This window comes from Eptesicus fuscus, chromosome 18 (assembly GCF_027574615.1).
Source record: "Eptesicus fuscus isolate TK198812 chromosome 18, DD_ASM_mEF_20220401, whole genome shotgun sequence".
In the NCBI taxonomy this organism is placed as follows: domain Eukaryota; kingdom Metazoa; phylum Chordata; class Mammalia; order Chiroptera; family Vespertilionidae; genus Eptesicus; species Eptesicus fuscus.
Window position 1 is genome coordinate 30,624,374 of NC_072490.1, and position 20,387 is coordinate 30,644,760.

The following is a 20,387-nucleotide window of genomic DNA, read 5'->3' on the forward strand; positions in this document are numbered from 1 at the left end:
GTGATGGTCAATTTGCATATTACTCTTTTATTAGATGGGATAATATACCCTGTCCTCATAAAAAAGCTTATGCTGGCCTGGCCTGTGTGGCTCAGTGATTGGGCATCATCCTATGAACCAGACGGTCATGGTTCAATTCCTGGTCAGGGCACATGCCTGGGTTGCAGGCTCAATCCCCAGTGTGGGGCGTGCAGAAGGCAGCCAGTCAATGATTCCTTCTCATCATTGATGTTTCTATCTCTCTCTCCCTCTCCCTTCCTCTTGGAAATCAATAAAAATATACAAAAAACAAACAAAAAAAAAAGAAACAAACTTGTGCTGGAATGGGCTGAGCTCTGAGCTGGGGGAGAGTCTACTCCAAATTCCCTGCTCACTTTTCCCAGTGCCAAGTTCAAGAGCTTTGTCCCAACAGGTTTGTTTTATTTAAATATATTTTTATTAATTTTTTACAGAGAGGAAGGGAGAGGGATAGAAAGTTGGAAACATCAATGAGAGAGAAACATCGATTAGTCGCCTCCTGCACACCCCCCACTGGGGATGTGCCCACAACCAAGGTACATGCCCTTGACCGGAATCGAACCTGGGACCCTTCAGTTCACAGGCCGACGCTCTAACCACTGAGCCAAACCAGTTAGGGCGCAACAGGTTTCCTAAGGATAGGGTGCAGAACCAACTGCTGTCTCCATTCCCAGCGCAGGTGCAGTGCCTCGTACCCTCAGTCTTTCTACACATCCTTCACTTTGACCTCTGGAGACAGTGAGATTCCCGTTTTCTCTAACCACACTCCTCCCCGAGCCCGCTGAATCTTCTCGGCCAAGGTCACCAACCGCCCCCCAACCTAGTCAGCATCAGCAGGGAGAGCCAGGGGAAGGACAGCCCTGTGTTTTGCGCTGGACAGGAGTGAGGGGGTGAGGGGTTCTCTACCCACGGGGGGGTCACCCAGCTAGGCTGTGTGGCCACTGCGGGTTCCTGGGTCCAATAAGGGCCCGATTTCCATGGTCTGACGTGCAAACATGTTCATTGTTCTTCCTTCTTCTTCTTCACCTCCGTGAGGGCGTTTTTCAGAAGCGACACGTTTTCTCTGAGGGCCATGGTATCAAAGGTTAGGGCGGAGAGGGGTCTATTGACAGAGATGCCTCTCTGTGTTAGGCTAAGAGCTGAAGGTCACTTTCTGAGGGCTCCTCTGTGCTGGCCTAGCCCAGACAGCACCATGCACAGAGCATTCGAGCGAATGGCGCCCCCTGGCCCGCACAGCTGCCAAGACACGTGCTAAGAGTTTTCCTCCCGCCGCTTCTCCTTGAGTCTGATGAGGAGGAGCGAAACGCCCCTCAGGTGAGGGAACTGAGCTTCGCAGAAGTTAAATAACTCCCCCAGGTCTCACAGGCCTGAGTGGCACAGCGAGGACCCTGTGTGCCAGAGCTCCCCCACCTGAAAAACAGGGCTCGTGTGAGCATTTACCTCTGTGTTGCGTGTGAGGATTCAATGAGCTGATGCATTCAAAGAGCTTAAAATACTGTCTGTCAGACACAGAAAGTTCTCAGTACCCGAGAGTTGGTATTTTAGCATTATTCTTGCGGTAGCTCCAGCTGGTATTACCCCCATTCGAGGTTCTCAGCCTCCCACCCCTCCCTCCTGCAGCCGGCTGGGCGTGCGCCTGGGAAGTGCGACTAGTGTTGTTCTTGTCCACCAGGTGGCAGCACTGCAGAGCCAATGGGTCCATTTCCAGCCTCCTCTCTGTGTGGTTCCTAGGGAAGCCCTGTGCTCCCAGAGGCCCGGGATATCAAAGGCCAGACCCTTCTTCTGCCTGCCCAAGCTCCACCTCTACCGTCTGGGGCTTCCTGCCCTCTAGGTCTGCTTGCACCCAGATACATGTGCACCCTGCGGACTCAGGGTCTGGACCGTAGCGAGTTCACAGTGTAGGTTTGCCAGGGTTCCCACAGGGGCAGGCCTTCTCAGACACTGATGAAGCCCTCTGGGTCTAAACCTCCCCACGGGCCAGGCTGGCTCCTCTGGACACTCCACACGACAGCCACGCCTAATCCTCACGGCTGATTTCAGTTGTCTTCTGGGGATGGGTTGCTCCATCTGCTTCAAGCTTCCCAGGTAAATACAAGGAAACGTGGGCCTCGGGAAGGAGCTGCAGACGGGCTCGGCACACATTCACCGTCCCACCCTGCGACCACCGACCACCTCTGCAGACCCCGAGTCCCTGACCCCCGATCTGTTCCCGGGGCAACCAGCATGTCACAGAATGTTGTGAGAGGCCCTCAGTCACAGATGGAGCCTCTTAACAGGCAGATTCCAAAGCACGGTGAGGTCCCAGGACCACTGCCACACATCACCTGGGAACTTGTAAAAAATGCAAATTCTCCCCAATCAGAAACTCTGGGGCCAGGGCAGCAATCTGTGGCTAACAAGCCCTCCAGGTGACTGCGGCATTGGGGTTTGAGGCACACTGGCCTGCACGCCCCCCATCGCCTGTGGCTGCAGGATCCTGCTCCGCAGACGTGGCCAAATCGCTCTCTCCAGAGGTCGGGTAGGTCTAAGGCATCATTGCTAAGGGGCCAAGTGTTGTGTCAATAGAGCGGTTAGTGGGTTGTGTGGTATGCCTCCAGGCATGGTTGTGATAGGTATTTTCCCATAGGAAGGTGCTCAAAGCCATTGTGGTTTTTAGTGTTTATCTTGATGAAAATGTGTAATGTTTTCATTGCAGTTGCTTAGCAAACAGGACTCTGACTTGTGACAGGGGACTTCACAGATGATCAGATTTCATGGTCTATCTTGTTTCCGACAGCTTTACAATTGTTCTCCGAGGCAAGAGGAGGTTGCCCTGAGGTGTTACAGTGAGAAGGGGGAGGAGATGCAGGCCCATGCCCTGCACCCCTCCCCCCATAATGTTGATGAGAGCCCCTGCCCAGGGGAGGACCAGGCTTGGGATGGGGCAGCATGGTTCCCGGAGGAGGGAGAGGTGCCAGCCCATTCTTTTATTTTTTTTTTAAATATATTTTATATTGATTTTTCACAGAGAGGAAGGGAGAAGGATAGAGAGCTAGAAACATCGACCAGCTGCCTCCTGCACGCCCCCTACCGGGGATGTGCCCGCAACCAATGTACATGCCCTTGACCGGAATCGAACCTGGGACCTTCCAGTCCGCAGACCGACGCTCTATCCACTGAGCCAAACCGGTTTCGGCAGCCCATTCTTTTAGAAGCTCCCAATCTCAGATAGATTATAGATGCTTGACAGGAAGTGTGACCTGTTCATTCCTTTCCCTGCCGGTCACCTCCCAGAGAGGGACTTCATAGAACTCAGCATTGCCATCCATATTCCCCCCTCCCCGCCCCCCACCACACACACATGCAGTGAGAGAGGAAACACAGACTTGTTTCCTCTGAAAATGGAGCTGTAGCATCATGTAAACAAGGCTGTCTCAATGATGCTGGCAGCTGTCAGAAAGTAGATTTTTTTTTTCTAATTACAAATAAACTTGTATGTGTCTCAGAAACCCTCAACCCACTTCTTATGATTCTAAGGATAGAAGTGTGAGTTGAATAATGGCCCCAAAAACGATAAGCCCAAGTCCTAACCCCCAGAACCTATGAATGTGACTTTATTTGGAATTAGTATCTTTGGAAATATGATTAAGTTAAAGATCTCATGATGAGATTATCATGAGATTTAGAGTGGGTCCTGAATCCATTGTCTGGGGTCCTCATAAAATAAAGGAGACAAGATCAGAGACACAGGGAGGGGGAAAGCTGTGTGAAGACAGAGAGGGGCAAAGCTTGAAGGGTTGCATTTCCAGGCTAGGGAACACCAAGAGTTGCTGACAGCTGCAAGGAGCTACGAGACGACGCCGGCCAGGTGGTTCATTGGTTAGAGCATTGTCCAGTCCCCCAAGGTTGTGGCGTTTCCTGTGTAGGAAGTTTTAAATTACAAATTCAATTTTTGAAATGATACAGAGCTATCCAAATTTTCTGTTCCTTCTTGGGCCAGTTGTGGTAGTTTTGGTCTTTGAAAGATTTTGTCCGTCCAAGTTTTTTGGCATAAAGTTGTTCATCATATTCTATTCTCATTATTGTTTTAATGTCTGTAGAGACTACAGTGATCTCCCCGCTCTCATTCTTAATATTAATGTTTTATGTCTTCCTTCTTTTTGTCCTTGTCCTTGATCCTAAGCTTATGACTTTTATTGATATTTTCAAAGAACCAGTTTTTGGTTTCATTGATTTCACAATTGTTGGTCTATGTTCTATTTCATTAATTGCTGCACTTGTCTTTATGATTTCTTTCCTTCCTCTTTAGTTTCAATTTGCACTTTTTTTTTTTACCAATTTCTTGCAGTAGAGACACCGATCATTGGCTTTACATTTTTCTTCTTTCTAACATAAGCATTTAAAACTAGACTTTTCCTTTTAGCATTGCTTTAGCTGCATCTCACAAAATGTGATGTGTTGTGTTTTATCATTAGAAAAATATTTTCCAATTTTTCTTGTGGGTTTTTTTTCTTTGACCCATGGATTAGATAGAAGTGTTTTAATTTTCAAATATTTCAGGTTTTTCTAGTTATCTTATTATTGAGCTCTGATTTAATATAGCTGTGGTTGGAGGATATACTCTGTATAATTTCAACCCTTTTACTTAAATGGCTTAGCATATGGGGCACCATGCACACTTGAAAAGTATAGAGTTGGCCATGTGTGGTATAGTGTCCTATACGTGTCATTTAAGTCACAGTGTGATGGTGCCATTCAGATTTTCTAAATCTTTGCTGATTTTATTGTCTAAGTCTACCTATATTGAGGAAGAAGTGTTAAAACCCCCAATTATGATTGGAGAATTGTTGATTCTCCCTTTGCTTGATTTTTTTAATGGTAGAAGGAGGAAAAGGAAATAGCAGATGGAACAAAGAGCAGACAGCAGAGTGAAATCCAAATATGCCACTTGCTACCTTAAATCCAAGAGGACTAAACATGACAATTAAAGACAGATTGTCTGACTAGTTTTTAAAAATACCCAACTTTATGCATACGAGACACTTGACTATAAGAACACAGATGAGTTGAAAATAACAGGTTGGAAAGAGATATTGTCACACACACAGTAAGCACCAGAAAGCTGGAGTGATTATATTCAGATCCGGCAAAATAGACTTCAAGACAAGGAGACCCTTCCGAGATAAGCAGTGACATTTTATAATAATAAAATGGTGAATTTAGAAGGGAAACATGTTATAAATGTGTATGAGCCCAATTTCTGCTTTAAAACACACGAAGCAATATTTGACAGAACTCAAAGAAGAAACAGACAAATCAAACCCTGTTCTTAGTAACTTGTAGAATAGCTAGACAAAAAAAATGTGTAACGATGTGGAAATTCTGAAAAATACTATCAATCTTCTTGATCTAAATGACACATAAAATATTATACCCAACAAGTACAGAATACACCATTTTTTAAATTTTTTCTTGATTGTTGACAGTATTACAGTTGTCTCCCATTTTCTCCCCTTTGCCTCCCTCCACCCAACCCCCACCCCACCCCAGGGCTTCCCCATAGTATTGTCTGTGTCCATGGGTTATGCATATATGCATATGTGTTCTTAGGTAATCTCTTCCTAGTCCCTCCCCACCCCCACCCCCACTGAGATCTGTTATTCTGTTCCATGCATCCATACCTCTGGCCCTATTTTGTCAGTTTATTTTGTTCATTAGATTGACATGTAAGTGAAATTATGTGATATTTGTCTTTCTCTAACTGGCTTACTTCACTTAGCATAATAGTCTTCAGGTCCATCCATGCTGTTTCAAAGGGTAAGAGATCCTTCTTTTTTTACAGCTGCATAGTATTCCATTGTGAAAGGTACCACAGCATTTTTATCCGCTCATCTACTGATGAGCACTTGGGTTGTTTCCAGATCTTAGCTATTGTAATAATGCTGCTATGAACATAGGGGTGTTTTGGGATTCTTAGGATATATTCCCAGAAGTAGGATTGCTGGGTCAAATGGGAGCTCCATTTTTAATTTTTTGAGGAACCTCCATACTGTTCTCCACAGTGTCTGCACCCGTCTGCATTCCCACCAACAATACACTAGGGTTCGCTTTTTTCCCACATCTGTACCAGCACTTGTTGTTTGTTGGTTTATTGACATACCCATTCTGGCATGTGTGAAGTGACACTTCATTGTTTTATTTATTTATTTATTTTTATTTTTTTAATCCTCACTCAAGGATATTTTCCCATTGATTTTTAGAGAGAGTGGGAGAGAGAGGGAAAGACAGAGAGAAATATCGATGTGAGAGAGAGACACATCGGTTGGTTGCCTCCTGCATGAGCCCTGACCATGGTCCGCTCCGGGGAGGAGCCTGCAACCGAGGTACATGCCCTTGACCTGAATCGAACCCCAACCCTCCCATCTGCAGGCTGACGCTCTATCCACGGAGCAAAACTGGCTAGAGCCTTATTGTAGTTTTGATTTGCATCTCTCTGATGATTAGTGATGTTGAGCATTTTTTCATATGTCTATTGGCCAGCAATCAGTATGACCTCTTTGGAGAAGTGTTTATTCAGGTCCTTTGCCCATTTTTAAATTGCATTGTTTGTCTTCCTGGTGTTGAGTTGTATGAGGTCTTTACATTTTTTGGAAATTAACTCCTTATCAGATGTATCATTGGCGAATATGTTTTCCCATACAGTGGGTTCCCTTTTCATTTTGTTGATGGTTTCTTTTGCTGTGCAGAAGCTTTATAGTTTGATGTAGTCCCATTTGTTTGTTTCCCTTGCCCTAGGCAATGTATCGGTGAAAATACTGCTACGTGAGATGTCTGATATTTTACTGCCTATGTTTTCTTCTAGGATTTTTATGGTTTTGTGACTTACATTTAAGTCTTTTATATCCATTTTGAGTTTATTCTTGTGTATGAAGAATACACCATTTTATTTCAAGCATACATAGAACCAAGATAGACTATATGCTGGGCCATAAAAATCACCCTAGCTAAAACAGCCCTCTACCCCACTCCAGTCACTCTCTCTCTCTCACCACTTCTTCATAGCACCTTTCCTTACCTGCTCTTTTCTTTAAAAAAATAAAAATATTTTTATTGATTTTAGAGAGGAAGGGAGAGGGATAGAGAGAGATAGAAACATCAATGATGAGAGAGAACCACCGATCAGCTGCCTCCTGCACGCCCCCCACTGGGGATCGAGCCGGCAACTCAGGCATGTGCCCTTGACCGGAATCGAACCTGGGACCCCTGTCCACAGGCCGATGCTCTATCCACTGAGCCAAACCAGCCAGAGCTCCTGCTCTTTTCTTGTTCTTAGGTTGTTTGTGGTCTGTCTGCCCACTAGAAGGTCAGCTCTGTGAGAGCAGGTGTTTCTTCTGTCCACCCTGAATCTCCTGTGCTGAGCATAGTGCCTGCCACTTAGCCAGTGGTTGTACTCCTTTCCAAGGGCTGCCAAAACCAAGTGCCGCACACTGGGTGGCTGAAAACAACAGAAATGTATTCTCTGCTGTCCTGGAGATTTACTGTCTGAGCTTGGAGATTTAGACCGTCACCTGCTCTGATCATTCACGGCGGGTTAGATAGAAACCCTGGGCTTCATAACTGACCCCCAAGCTCCCGAGGGCTTGCTCATCATTTATCTGTTGTCATTCACCCATCACTTGCAATGCTGGGCGCCCCGGAGATGAGCAGGACTGGTCTGGCCCTCGGGAATTCCTGGTCCGATGATGCAAGGAATGAAGATCCAAAATAGCACCCGCACAGAGGTTGGGGAGTGAGGGGCAGAGGGTGTTGTGGTCACAGGAGGGTCCCTGAGCCCGGCCAGGTTGGGCGGGAGGCTAGGTCTCAGCTTTATAGATGCTAGAAAAAGCGATGCAGGGTTCTAGGGGCCCCTTGGAGGGCTCAGACACAAGATCAGGTCCACGCTGGGGCCGGGAGGCCCTCGAATGCCCAACCAAGAGTCTACACTAGAGTGGATAGATGGGGTGTAGGAGACAGGTATTAGGTGATGTTTATCTATGACAAGCCATCTGGGCACAGGTCTCGGTGAGTCATATACTGCCTGGGGCAGCACCCGGTCCACCCAGGGTTTTCTAATCGGGTGTTGCAACTGCACCCGCCTCTGACGCCAGCGCGGGATGTTGATGTTGGAGGAAGCCCTTGCAAAAAAAAAAAAAAAAAAAGGATCATTTTTACACCCAGGCAAACTCCTGACCCCGCCCCCTTCCGCCTGGTCCCGCCCCTGGAGGCGGAGCCATCCTCGGCGGCGGGCTGGGAGCTGAGAGGCGCTGCCTGCCGCGCACTCCCAGGCCCCGCGCGAGTGCCGGCCGCTGGAACCCGCGAGCTCCGAGCGCCCAGCCGGCGCCGGCAAGTCCCGCAGGGCAGGTGAGGCCTGGCAGTCCGGTTCTGGCGCCTGGAGGACAGATGTGTCCGGGCGTCGGCACTCACGGACCAGAGCCCAAGTGAAGCTTTCGGAAAAGGCAAGACGGCGGCGAGGAGATGCCCGCGGAGAACCCCTGCGCCCCTGGCGCGCCCGATGCGCCCGGCGCCCGGGGAACGCCGCGCGCGCCCGGCCCGGAGCCGCGCCTGGCCAGCCAGCTGCTGCCCGAGCTCTACGGCTTCGTGGCGCGCGTGCTGTTCTACCTGGCGCCCGTCTACCTGGCCGGCTACCTGGGGCTCAGCATCACCTGGCTGCTGCTCGGCGCGCTGCTGTGGCGGTGGTGGCGCCGGAACCGCCGCGGGAAGCTCGGGCGCCTGGCGGCCGCCTTCGAATTCCTGGACAACGAGCGCCAGTTCATCAGCCGCGAGCTGCTGGGCCAGCACCTGCCGGCCTGGGTGAGCCGACCTGGCGGGCAGGGGTCGGAGGTGGGGGTTGGAGGCCCTTGGAGGTTCGGAGGGAACCCGCGGTGCGCCGGGGGTCTGGGACGCGGGGACCCGAGGGAGGGCAGGAGCCAGGTGACCCGCACACCTGGTCCCCCACGGGCCCGGCTCAGATACCCTGGGGCCGGGACCGTGCCCCTCCCGCCCCTCATTCCCATCCCCACCTCTGGTTCGGCTGCGCTGGGAGAGGGAACCTGGATTTCATCGAAGGGCCCAGAGCCTGGGAGGGAAGTCACGGGCGGGCCACGCCCAGGAGAAAAACGAGGGCGTCCGGGCCTCTGCAGAGTTCCTCAGGAGGGAGTCGGCCCGCCTGTTGGTTCAAAGAAAGAACGCAGGGCGCCGCGCTGGTCGGGACCGAGCGGGGAGGCCGGGCCGGGGACGGTGGTGCGGGGAGGGGGCTGAGCGGGGCTGGGGCGAGGCCGGCGGGGCTGGGGCAGGGCTTCTCTCCCCCCTCTGCCTGGCAGGGAGGCTTCTGATGTGGGTAATGGGGCGCCCATTCCTGGGATTAGGAGTCCAGGATGAGAAGCAGGTCTGCCTGAACACCTGTGAAGAGTATGCAACTAGGTGTAAATGTGAACACCTGTGAACAGTATGCAACTAGGTGTAAATGTGAACACCTGTGAACAGTGTGCAACTAGGTGTAAATGTGAACACCTGTGAACAGTGTGCAAATAGGTGTAAATGTGAACACCTGTGAACAGTATGCAACTAGGTGTAAATGTGAACACCTGTGAACAGTGTGCAAATAGGTGTAAATGTGAACACCTGTGAACAGTGTGCAAATAGGTGTCAATGTGAACACCTGTGAACAGTATGCAACTAGGTGTCAATGTGGGCTTTGGGACCCGGACCCGCCGCGGGAAGGTTTACAAGCTGCGGGGAGGGGCGAAACGTGGAAAACCTGGGAGCTACCCCGTCGAATATTCTTCTCCATCCTCTGCCTCCTGAGGAACTCGTACTGTTGATGAAGACGAAGACACCCGGCTCTGGGGACGCGGGGGCAGCGTGCCCCTTGCCGCGATGCTGCGGCACAGGTGTGTCTGTCTGACCTGCTGCGGCACCTGGCCGCCTTGCCCATCTGGAGAGCTGATTTCCTCGCATGGAGGTGGGGCGGATGGCTTATGGCCCCCTTTGATATCAGATTAACATGGCAAACCCGTAGTTGGGGATTGAAGAAGAGCTGGGGGTCTCCACGGCCTCGGATGTGGCTGCCACACTGGGCACCCCTCCTCTGACTTACACCGGCCTGTGAGGGGCAGAGGCCAAGGCCAGGTGGGGCTGAGCAGAGACGCCATCCCTCTCCCCGGCCGGGACTTGGCGCTCAGTTCTCACGGCAGCAGCCTTTCCTGAGCTGCTGCCTCCGGGTGATCTTAGCCATTGTCCTCCCTGTTGGGGCTCCTTGTCCCCCCTGTGGAAACTCCAGACAGCCCCCTGGGCCTCCCCGGTTCCCTTCCCTGGGAGATACAGCTCGAGGGATGCTTCCGCCTGAGAAGGTTGTGAGTGAAGAACCCGGGGACCCCCTTGTCCTGTGACTGTGGCCGGGGCACAGGGAGAGAGCAGGCGGGGTCTCCCCGGCTCAGCCCCTGGACAGGAGGGGCTGCCGTGGGGACGTGTGAGTGCTCCTCGCACCCAGCTTTTAGGGCTGTTTTTGGAGGAATGGAGAGCTGCCGCGGTCAGCCCCCCTGGCAGGCTGCGGCCTGGGGGACGGCCGAGTGACAGGAGTGGGGTCCTGGGTGCGGCGGAGCTGGTGACATCCAGCGCACCCTCGTGCAGCTGCAGCCTGGAACGCGTTTCCCCAGCAGCTGTGGGAGGTGAGTGTCTGAAGCTGCCCGTTCAGAGCCAGCGATGAGGGCTGGGGGGGGGCGGGGGGGGGCGGTATTCTCAGTTCCCTGGCCTCCAGACCCTGCCTTCCTCATAGGAAACTCGTTCCCAAGGGTCCGAGCAGCACGTGTGTGTCTCGGAGCTGGATGACCGCAGGGGGTGGAGCAGTAGGAGGGGTGTGCAGAGTGGGGGCTGTCCAGGCTCCCCCTGCCCCCGCCCCCCCCCCCCCCACCGGCTCTGCTGGGCCCGACCTGTAGGTTCAGGGACTCCAGCCGTGGTGCTCCAGCATCCACTTCCCTTCTGACCCTCAGCGTCGCTCCTCCATGCTCTGGGCTCCTCAAGACCCTCCTGGGGGGACCTTGGCTGCTGCTCTGCCCGTCCCGCCCCCTCTCCCCCGGGGCAGGGTCCTGGTGGGAGCCGGGCAGGCCGCACTCCTGGGTTCGTGCAGGGGCCCCTTCGCAGCTGCGTGCAATGATGCTTATTCATCCAGCCCGTGCCCAGGGCTCAGGTGGCTGATGGGTTTGATATTTGTTTTGCTCCTGCCACGAGTGGGCCGGTGTGAGGAGGGAGGTGTGTGGGGGATGAGGGCCTGAGGTCAGGTGGAGAGAGGAAAACACTGTCAGAAAACGTGGCATTGTGTCTGTCTGTGGTCCCGGGCCTGGCCGGGCTGGCTCCTCTGCCGGCCGATGGCAGCCAGCTGGCAGCCTTGTTAGGCACAGGGCGCCCTTGGGCAGCTGCCGGGGTGCGGTGAGCTGATGTGATTGGTGGCAGGTCTGGGCTTGGAGTCTGTGCTCATTCATTGGGGACCTTGCGAAGGTCCCCTGTCTTCTCTGGGTCCCTGACTGCTCTCTGGACATGATGAGGACTTAGGAGCCGCCATGGTTAATCCGTCCCCGTTGGCTTTTCTCTGGTGGGCCCTGCCCGGAGGACCCTGTTCCCCAGACTTTCTGCCTCCCACCCCCAATTAATTGGGTGCATCTGGTGGATGATGGCTGACAGGCGAGCCATTCCCCTGAAGTGGTGAGCATCCCAAGGCTCACGGTAGCATCCCTGCGATGCTGGGCCACTGGGATGGCCCCTCGAAGCCCCGCAGCCAGCCGTCCAGGCAGACAACCAAGCTGAGTGCTTTCCTTTGGGAGTTGGGCATTCCTCCTTTGGGTGGAGCCCCGGTTTTCCAGGGCCCAGGCTCTCACGGTCCGTCCGGTGCCGAGACGTCTGTTAATTAGGGGAAGAAAATGCGATGACAGCTCGGAGCTAGGCTGGGCCCTCTGATTGCATTTCAAAGCTCACTTCTCGGAGCTCATGTGTGGAACCTGGTTTTGAACATCAGGACTGGTTGGGGGCCACTTGGAACTGGGGGACTTCCTACCCATGAGGCCCCCGAGGCCCGGTGAGGTCATTTTGGCTCGGCGTCAGGCCCGTCCTCAGGAGGCAGGAGGCAGGCAGGTTTTAGTCATGCCCCAGGGTCTCTGCCCCGTGTCTTAGCGATGCTTCATGGGCTTGCCAGGATTGGGCAAGCGAGGAGCAGAATGTGGGCCTCCCCACCTCCAAGCCCAGCACAGGGATCTAAGGCATCCTTTACTCAGTTGGCAAACATCTACCGAGGGCTTGCAGGATGCCAGGCTCCGTGCCACAGGCTGGCCCACAACACGAGTGACACAAGGTCCCCGCCCTGGAGGAACCCCGGGGCTAGGTGGCTTCAGAGCCCCGAGAACAGCCTTTCCTGATACAGCGTGATGAGTCTACGGGTAGCAGTGCAAGGCTCTGCGAAGGCCGGGGGCGGGCGGGCCCAGGGCGGACTGGCCCAGGTAGCCTCCTAGGAGGAAGTGGCACTTAGGAGTTCCTGGCTGCCGTAGGGGTGGGAGTGGCTCAGCTGTTAGGGGGAAGGGCAGTGCCTAGAGCTCAGTGGAATCATGATGTTATGGCTTTTTTCTCTGCCTGCTCGCTCTTTCCTCCCCTTGCTTTTAGTGGCACAAATGATAACAATCCCTTTGTCAAAGAATTGAGGTCGGTAGGTTACTGGTAAGAATTTGGTGTTCCCCCCGGAGTGACAGCTGTGACTATGGAGCCCAGTCAGGAACCCCATGGGGCACAGGAGCCACCTTCTTCCAGGGCCTGGAGCCCTGCACTCTCATCTCCCACCCTCTCCCCCTGCAGGACCAGAGCCGCCGGGAGCTTGTTAAAGATGCAGGTTTCCAGGCCCTGCCCCAGGCCTCCTGACGCAGCATTGCCGGGGCTCTACCCACGAACCCATGTTTCTCTGAGCTCTCCGGGTGGTGGTTATGCAGAAAAGTTCGAGAGCCACTGCCCGAGTCTGCCCTTTGCATTGCCAGGTGCTGTGGGGTCTCCCCGCCAGCTGGTCCCAGATGCGCCCAGCATCCTGGGGAACTGGGGCAAAAGCTCAGTGAGATTAGGGCTCAGTCTGAGAGCGAGCCACCTGTCTTCTGCCGCCTTCCCTTCCGGGGCCTGGTGAGGGGAAGACATGAGACAGAGGCCCTGACCGGGCCCCTTAGCCGCACCTCACTGGGGAGCGCCCCTCCTGGGCAGACTTTCTCAGGGCGCTCACAGGCATTGGGCCCCCCTGTCTGTGGCCGCCTTTGGGGAACACAGCTCCCTCAGCCAGTCAGCAGAGGCCCGGGGAACAACTGTCCTTCCTCTGTGGCCTCCGCCAGGTGACTGAACTTTGTCTGTGTCAGCCTCTCCCCACTTTTCCCTCTCCCGTCTCGGTGGCCTCCCAACGTGCAGAGCTGGAGGCACCGAGAGACCCAGTAGAGAATTTGCTGGGCTTTGGGCCAGGCAGCAATGGGCGCACAGCCCCGGTGACCTTGTTCCTGGCATGTCCCTGAGCTCAAAGGTGTCTGTACAGCTTCCAGCAAGTGACCACGTCTGAGCCAGGAAGGATACTGAGCGCCTTACACGTGTTGTCTGAGTCGCATTTCGTTTTCTCAGGAACTCTGTAGAGTGGGCAGTGCTGTACCCATCTTGTGGATGAGAAAACTGAGGTTAACAGAGGCTAAATTTTGAATGTGCAAAGAACAGGTTAGCAAGACACTAATAAATGGACTTTATTTTTATTTTTTTAACATATATTTTTATTGATTTCAGAGAGGAAGGGAGAGGAAGAGAGAGATAGAAACATCAATGATGAGAGAGAATCATTGATTGGCTGCCTCCTGCACACCCCCCACTGGGAACTGAGCCCGCAACCCAGGCATATATGCCCTTGACCGGAATCGAACCCGCGACCCTTCAGTCCGCAGGCTGACGCTCTATCCACTGAGCCAAGCCGGCTAGGATGAATAAATGGACTTTAAATGCCGACATCTCAGGTGGAGGAGGGGGAGAGGAAATAAATGAGAAGATCTGAGTTCTGATCTTGGCAAGTGCACACTAGTCTCTGCGTCTTTACCTGTAAAATGGGCGTCGTTGTATTTTTGCTGTTCACCTTGTACAGCACTAGGAAGAACAAATAGAAATGTCTGAGGGCAGGCCCTCTGCTAACCCAGACTTCCTATCTAAGAGGAAGCCTAGTGTGTAAAGCAGAGGAGCGCGTGGGGTGCGGGGCAGCAGCGCAGCCCACACTCAGCTCCGCACTCCACCGCTGGTGATTTCCGGTAGCCTCCGAGCCTCAGCTTTCTTATCTAGAAAATGGAGCTTGTTGACCTAAACATAAAAGGCCTCTCAAAGTAAGAGGCAGCAAGCATTCATCTGAGATCAAAGAATAGCTATTTGGGGAGCACTGATTCAGGCAGAAGCCCACATCATGTTTCGATTAGGAGAAAAGCCAATCGTACTTAGGAGAAGGGGAAGGGGAACAATCACGTCAACAGGAGGAAGGCATTTCCGTGGCGCAGATAACATAACACAGTGATGCGAATTCTAAGCAAGGTTTTGAATTTTCAGTCCGGTAGTCATCAGTCTGACAGTCATAATGTCTACTTTCTTGTTAGCTTTGCAAACCGTTTTTGGCGGCATAATGTTGCTTTGGGCCAAGTCCAAAGGAGATTTTTGCCTGTTTTAACGTTCCAAAGGTTTGAGGTGTAAGGTGTGCAAGGCCGTTCCTCTGGAATGGCAGCTCTGGCTCCATTTACTTCTTTAATTAATTTTTATAATCTAATAAGGGAAGGGGAGTATTAAATAACATGAGATAACAGGAACTCAAAAGGGTTGAAAATAGGATTGGAGAAAGATGTACTGGGCAACTTTGAAACAAAGAAAGCAATTTTCATATTAGATAAAATAGAGTATAACTCAAATATATCATAAAGACAAAGAAAGATGTTATCTTTTATAATAATAAAAGTGCAATATGCTACTTAGACCGGACAGCTGAATGACCTTCCGGACGTCATTCTGGATGTCCTTCCAGATGAAGCCACAGGGGCCAAGGCAGAGGCAGTTAGGGGTGATCAGGCAGGCAAAGGCAGAGTGGTTAGGGGCGATCAGGCAGGCAGGCGAGTGGTTAGGGGCGATCAGGCAGGCAGGCGAGTGGTTAGGGGCTATCAGGCAGGTAGGCAAGTGGTTAGGGGTGATGAGGCAGGCAGGCGAGTGGTTAGGAGCCAGTGGTCTCGGATTGTGAGAGGAAGATCCCCCGAGGGGTCCCAGATTGCGAGAGGGTGCAAGCAGGGCTGAGAGACTACCCCCCCCCCCCGCACGAATTTCGTGCACCAGGCCTCTAGTAGACTCATAAGAGTAGCCATAACTAAGAATATATAAGCATGGCCATATATATTGTATAATATAAACCAACAACTGACAAACTGCACGGAGGAGATAAATCAATAGTTGGGCTTGAAAGTTTTCATACATTCTGCTCTGAAAATGAAAAATCAAGTAGAGAAAGAGGAAACAAGAATAAAGAATATTAAAAGGATATGATTACTAACTTGATCACACATGGAACAGTCATAGGAATTCATCACGCAGTAAACCACAAGGGCATTATCAATATATTCCAATGAATTGTCACCCTATGGACTGTCCAGGCCACAAAGAAATTAGAAAACAATAATGAATGGATTGCTGTAGAAATCTCATGTGTAGATTTCTAAAAGCATTACTATTTTAAAAAATCATTTAAGAGGAAGTAATAATGGAAATTATAAAAGAAAAACAATGAAACCACTATGTCAAACGTTTTAGGGGAATTATAACAAATTATTCAACTCTAAGATTCATAGAGTTCTACTCTAAGAACATAGAAAAGCAATGGTTTTATTTTTCAAATTACAGTTTACATTCAATATTAATTTGTATTAGTTTCCAGTGTACAGCACAGTGGTCAGATAGTCATACACTCCACAAAGTGAGATTTAGATCAAATAAGTAAGAAGGAAGGAAATAAAAAAGATAAGGATGAAAATAGAAAATTTAAAGGAAAAGGGGACAGAAAATTAACAAAAGTTAGTTTTCTGAAAAGATGAATACAATAGGCAAAATATTTGTCAAAGTTTGATAATGAAAAAGAAAAGATGAAAACAATATGGAATGAAAAAGGAATAAATACAGACATAACCTAATGATACAGATTAAAAATAATAAAATATTATAAACAACTACACATCAATACATTTGAAAACCTAGATGAAACACACTTCTAGAAAAAATGTAAATGCCACAGTTACCACGATAAGAGATAAGGAGATCTTGAACACATTGCTAACCACTAAAGAGGAAAAGGTAACGTACCACCCCCTCAGGCTAAGATGTTTTCTAGGTAAGATATCCTGAACTTCATGGATCAGATAGTTTCTATAGTTACAAGTTGTTCCAGAAAAGAGAAAGATGAGGAAAAAGCTCTCTCACTCATTTTCTGATTTATTGTAAAATCTTTTTTTTAAAAGAAGTTATACCTTTATTTTTTTTTTTTTTTTTTTTTTAAATATATTTTATTGATTTTTCACAGAGAGGAAGGGAGAGGGATAGAGAGCCAGAAACATCAAAGAGAGAGAGACATAGACCAGCTGCCTCCTGCACACCTCCCACTGGGGATGTGCCCGCAACCAATGTACATGCCCTTGACCGGAATCGAACCCGGGACCCTCCAGTCCGCAGACCGACGCTCTATCCACTGAGCCAAACCGGTCTTGGCTATACCTTTATTTTTAAAAAATATATATTTTTATTTTTTACAGAGAGGAAGGGAGAGAGATAGCCAGAAACATCGATGAGAGAGAAACATCGATCAGCTGCCTCCTGCACACCCCCCACTGGGGATGTGCCCACAACCAAGGTACATGCCCCCGACCGGAATCGAACCCGGGACCTTCCAGTCCGCAGGCTGACGCTCTCTCCACTGACCCAAACCGGTTTTGGCATGATTTATTGTAAAATCTTTATACCAAAGCCAGATATGAACTGAACAAGAACGAAACTTGTAGGTATCACTTCAAATCCTGAGCGTATAAAACCTCAGTGAACTATCAGCCGACTAAATATATTACGAAAAGGGGGGTTAACCCAGGAATTTGAGATGGTTCTGCTTTAGAAAGCACCGTCAGTTTAGTTGACCACGTTAGTGAACAAAAGGGAAAAAAGAACGTATCTCAATAGAAATGAGAAAATACTGAATGGAGCTCAATACCCTTAAGTAATGAAGCTCTCGGGAGCGGGGGATGTGAAGAGAACATCCTCCTTCTGGCCGAGGCTGTCCTCTGAAAATGTTCAGCAAAAACCGTGTTTAACACGTTGCAGACAGATCACGAGAATTCTCTCTCTTTTTTTTTTTCTGTTCTAAGGCTTGTGAATCATGAGAATTCTTTAAAAAGATATTAGCTTGTAAGAACATGTAATAAATAACTTCAAAATGCAATGGGTGTTTAATTTTAAAGCGTGCCTTTAACATTTATGTAAAACATTTTTTTGTACTCATTCAGTAGAAACTTATCTGGCCACTGGGTAAAGCTAGCAATAGAACTACTGGCCCGCAATGTGTTAGAAACTTCCCTTTGAGGTCAGGGACAAGATAGAGGTGCTGGCTACCACCCTGCTAGTCACACAAGAGAAACAAATAGTAAAGATAAGGGCAGGGAGCAAAGAACAGCAGTAGTTATTATTTGGAGATTATAAATGAATGTAAATAACCTCTGAGAATCAGTGAGTGATTAGAACTAGTAACATTTCAACCAAGTAGCCCAGAAAATGAAATTTCTAATAACCGTAAAACCGTCAAAGCCAGCTAACAAAAAATGTCCGGGACTTTAATAGAACGCAGTTTGTGAGCCTACGTGAATACAGCCATGTGAATTAATAAAGGGAAATATTCTGTTCATGGATGCAGACTTAATATTATAAAGATTTCAGTTCTCTTACAAATTTATCTATTAATTAAAAAAATAGAGCAATCAGCCGAAACCGGTTTGGCTCAGTGGATAGAGCGTCGGTCTGCGGACTGAAAGGTCCCAGGTTCGATTCCGGTCAAGGGTATGTACGTTGGTTGCGGGCACATCCCTGGTGGGGGGTGTGCAGGAGGCAGCTGGTCAATGTTTTTCTCTCATCAATGTTTCTAGCTCTCTATCCCTCTCCCTTCATCTCTGTAAAAAAAATCAATAAAATATATTTTAAAAAAATAGAGCAATCAAAATCCCAGGAGGATTTTTTTTTTGAGACTGATAAGATGATGCTAAGGTTCATATGGAAGTATAAATACCTACAATGTTCTGAATCAGCCTAAAAAAGAAAAGCAAAAAGAGGGGATTCACCCCACCCCAGGTGATACTGCAGAGCCGGAGAGACGAAAACAGAATGGTGACGGTGCAGGGACAGACCATGCTAAGTTCAGTACCACATGAAAATGCACACGACTTAGGAGGGAAGTAGCCTCACAAGTTAGGAGAAAAGTGGACTTTGTTTTCTTTTTCTTTTCTTTTTTTTAGTAGGTGATGTTAGAAAATTGCCTTCGAGTGGAGAGAGAAATGAAATGATAAGCCTATCTCACCCACTATTTAAAAATCCCAGACAGATTGTAGACCTAAGTGCAACAGCTAAAATATAAAGCCCATAGATAAAAACAGAGAGTCACTGAGAATTTGAAGTAGGGAAAGATCCCCAAAAGACCAATGACAGTGGAAAAACAGAGTAATTTGTCTACGTCGGGCTGAGTACTGGGTACTAGGAGCCGCTCCATAAATGTCAGTCTCTTCATTTCATTCCCTGGTCCAGACCTCGTCAGGGGCACCAGGAAGGCGGCCTGGCTGCGGTACGGCTCCTGGGGAGGGATGGCCGGTGCCGAGTGGCCGAGGAGGCCCTTCAGAGTGCCCGAGGCAGACCCTGAGGGTCTCTTCTTTTCTTGGCCTGAATTGCTGCTCCGTCTGGGGGTTCAGGCTCGCTGTTGGGAGGAATGTCAGCAAGAAGCCTCCAGTGCAGGCCTGGGTGGCCCAGAGACACCAGGTCATCGGTGCGGGCCCTGGGCATCCCGTGGCCGTCCTCACCGTCAGGGTGAGTGTGGGTCACGCTAAAGCAAGAGATGGGCTGGCCGGGGGCGCCTCCCAGCCACCCCTGCTGAACTCCAGAGTCATGCCAGGAGCTTGTTAAAAATAAGGCGGAGGGCCCCGCCCTGCCGCACTGATTCAGCCGGTGCGGGGCAGCTCAGCAGTCTTCGTCTGACTAGTTCCCACGGGTGGCCAACCTGGGTCACCTCTCCAGGGCCCAGGAGATGAGAGCTGCTCAGCTCCCAGGGGTGCAGAACCGCCCGGGGAGGAAGGGGTGTACATAGGTTTGCCTGGGGCGGGATGAGTGGGAAGTGCCGTGGTTAGGATGGGAGGAGCGTATGGGGTCCAGCCTGAAGGTGCCAGTGAGAGCCCGGCTGTAACCAAACTCTCCTCTGTGGTGCCCCCTCCGCCCGCTCCCTCGGTTCTGACCCCGCACTGGAATGGTCTGTGAATTGCCTGCTTCCTTCACCAGCCTGGGAGCTCCTTGAAGGCAAGCACATTGCATTCATTCATTCATTCATTCATTCATTCCACAAATAGGTATTAAGACATTAGCATGCCAGGGACAGGCCCTAATGGGATGGAGGCTGAGTCAGCCCACTAGAACTTCCAGTCCCGTCAGGAGGCAGGCAGGCAGGGAGACCGAGCAGCTCCAACCTGTGCTACATGCTGCGGGGGAGAATCAGCAGCCACGCCACAGGGACACTCATCCCCCCACTTGAGAGGGCTGGACGGGCCGCCGGGAAGGAGTGGAGTCTGAGCTGGCGATGAGCGGGGTAATTAAAGGAGAAGAGGGAAGTGTGCCTCAGACCCACGGAATGGGATGTGCAGGCCTGGGCCGGGGACAGAAAAGGTCACGGTGACTACTTCAGACGGGAGGGGCGTTCGGGGGGATGAGGCCAGGGTACGGGCTGGGGCCCCGCGCAGAGCCCACGTGCAGGCGTGTTCACTTTAGTGCTGGGCCTTGTGGTAGGGACACTCTCCAGGGACCCAGCGGGGACCTGCCCCGGGGCAGCCGCAGGGAATGGGTGGTGAGTGGCTGCTTTTCTCCAGCCGGACGGGGCGGCCTGACCCCAGGTCCTGCCACTCCCTTCCCCGTCATTCCCCTCCGCTCCTGGGGCCTGGGCCAGCTCTCCTCCTGGGAACCAGGAAGTATTCCTTCAGCACCTGAGCCTCAGAAGGACTGGGTTCCCCTGACCTCGCAGGTTAAAAACTGTGCCCATGAGGATTCCAGTGCTCCGCCCT

The 20,387-nt window shown here is 50.8% G+C and overlaps 1 protein-coding gene across 1 annotated transcript in view; it reads left to right on the forward strand.

Annotated features, from left to right (window-relative positions):
• The first annotated feature begins 8,292 nt into the window (after positions 1-8,292).
• ESYT3 (extended synaptotagmin 3) overlaps positions 8,293-20,387 on the forward strand; it is a 41,346-nt gene continuing 29,251 nt past the window's right edge. Inside the window, exon 1 of the mRNA XM_008152720.3 lies at positions 8,293-8,847. Within this exon, the coding sequence (XP_008150942.2) occupies positions 8,512-8,847 (336 nt within the window). The 5' untranslated portion in view covers positions 8,293-8,511. The remainder of the gene's footprint in view (positions 8,848-20,387) is intronic.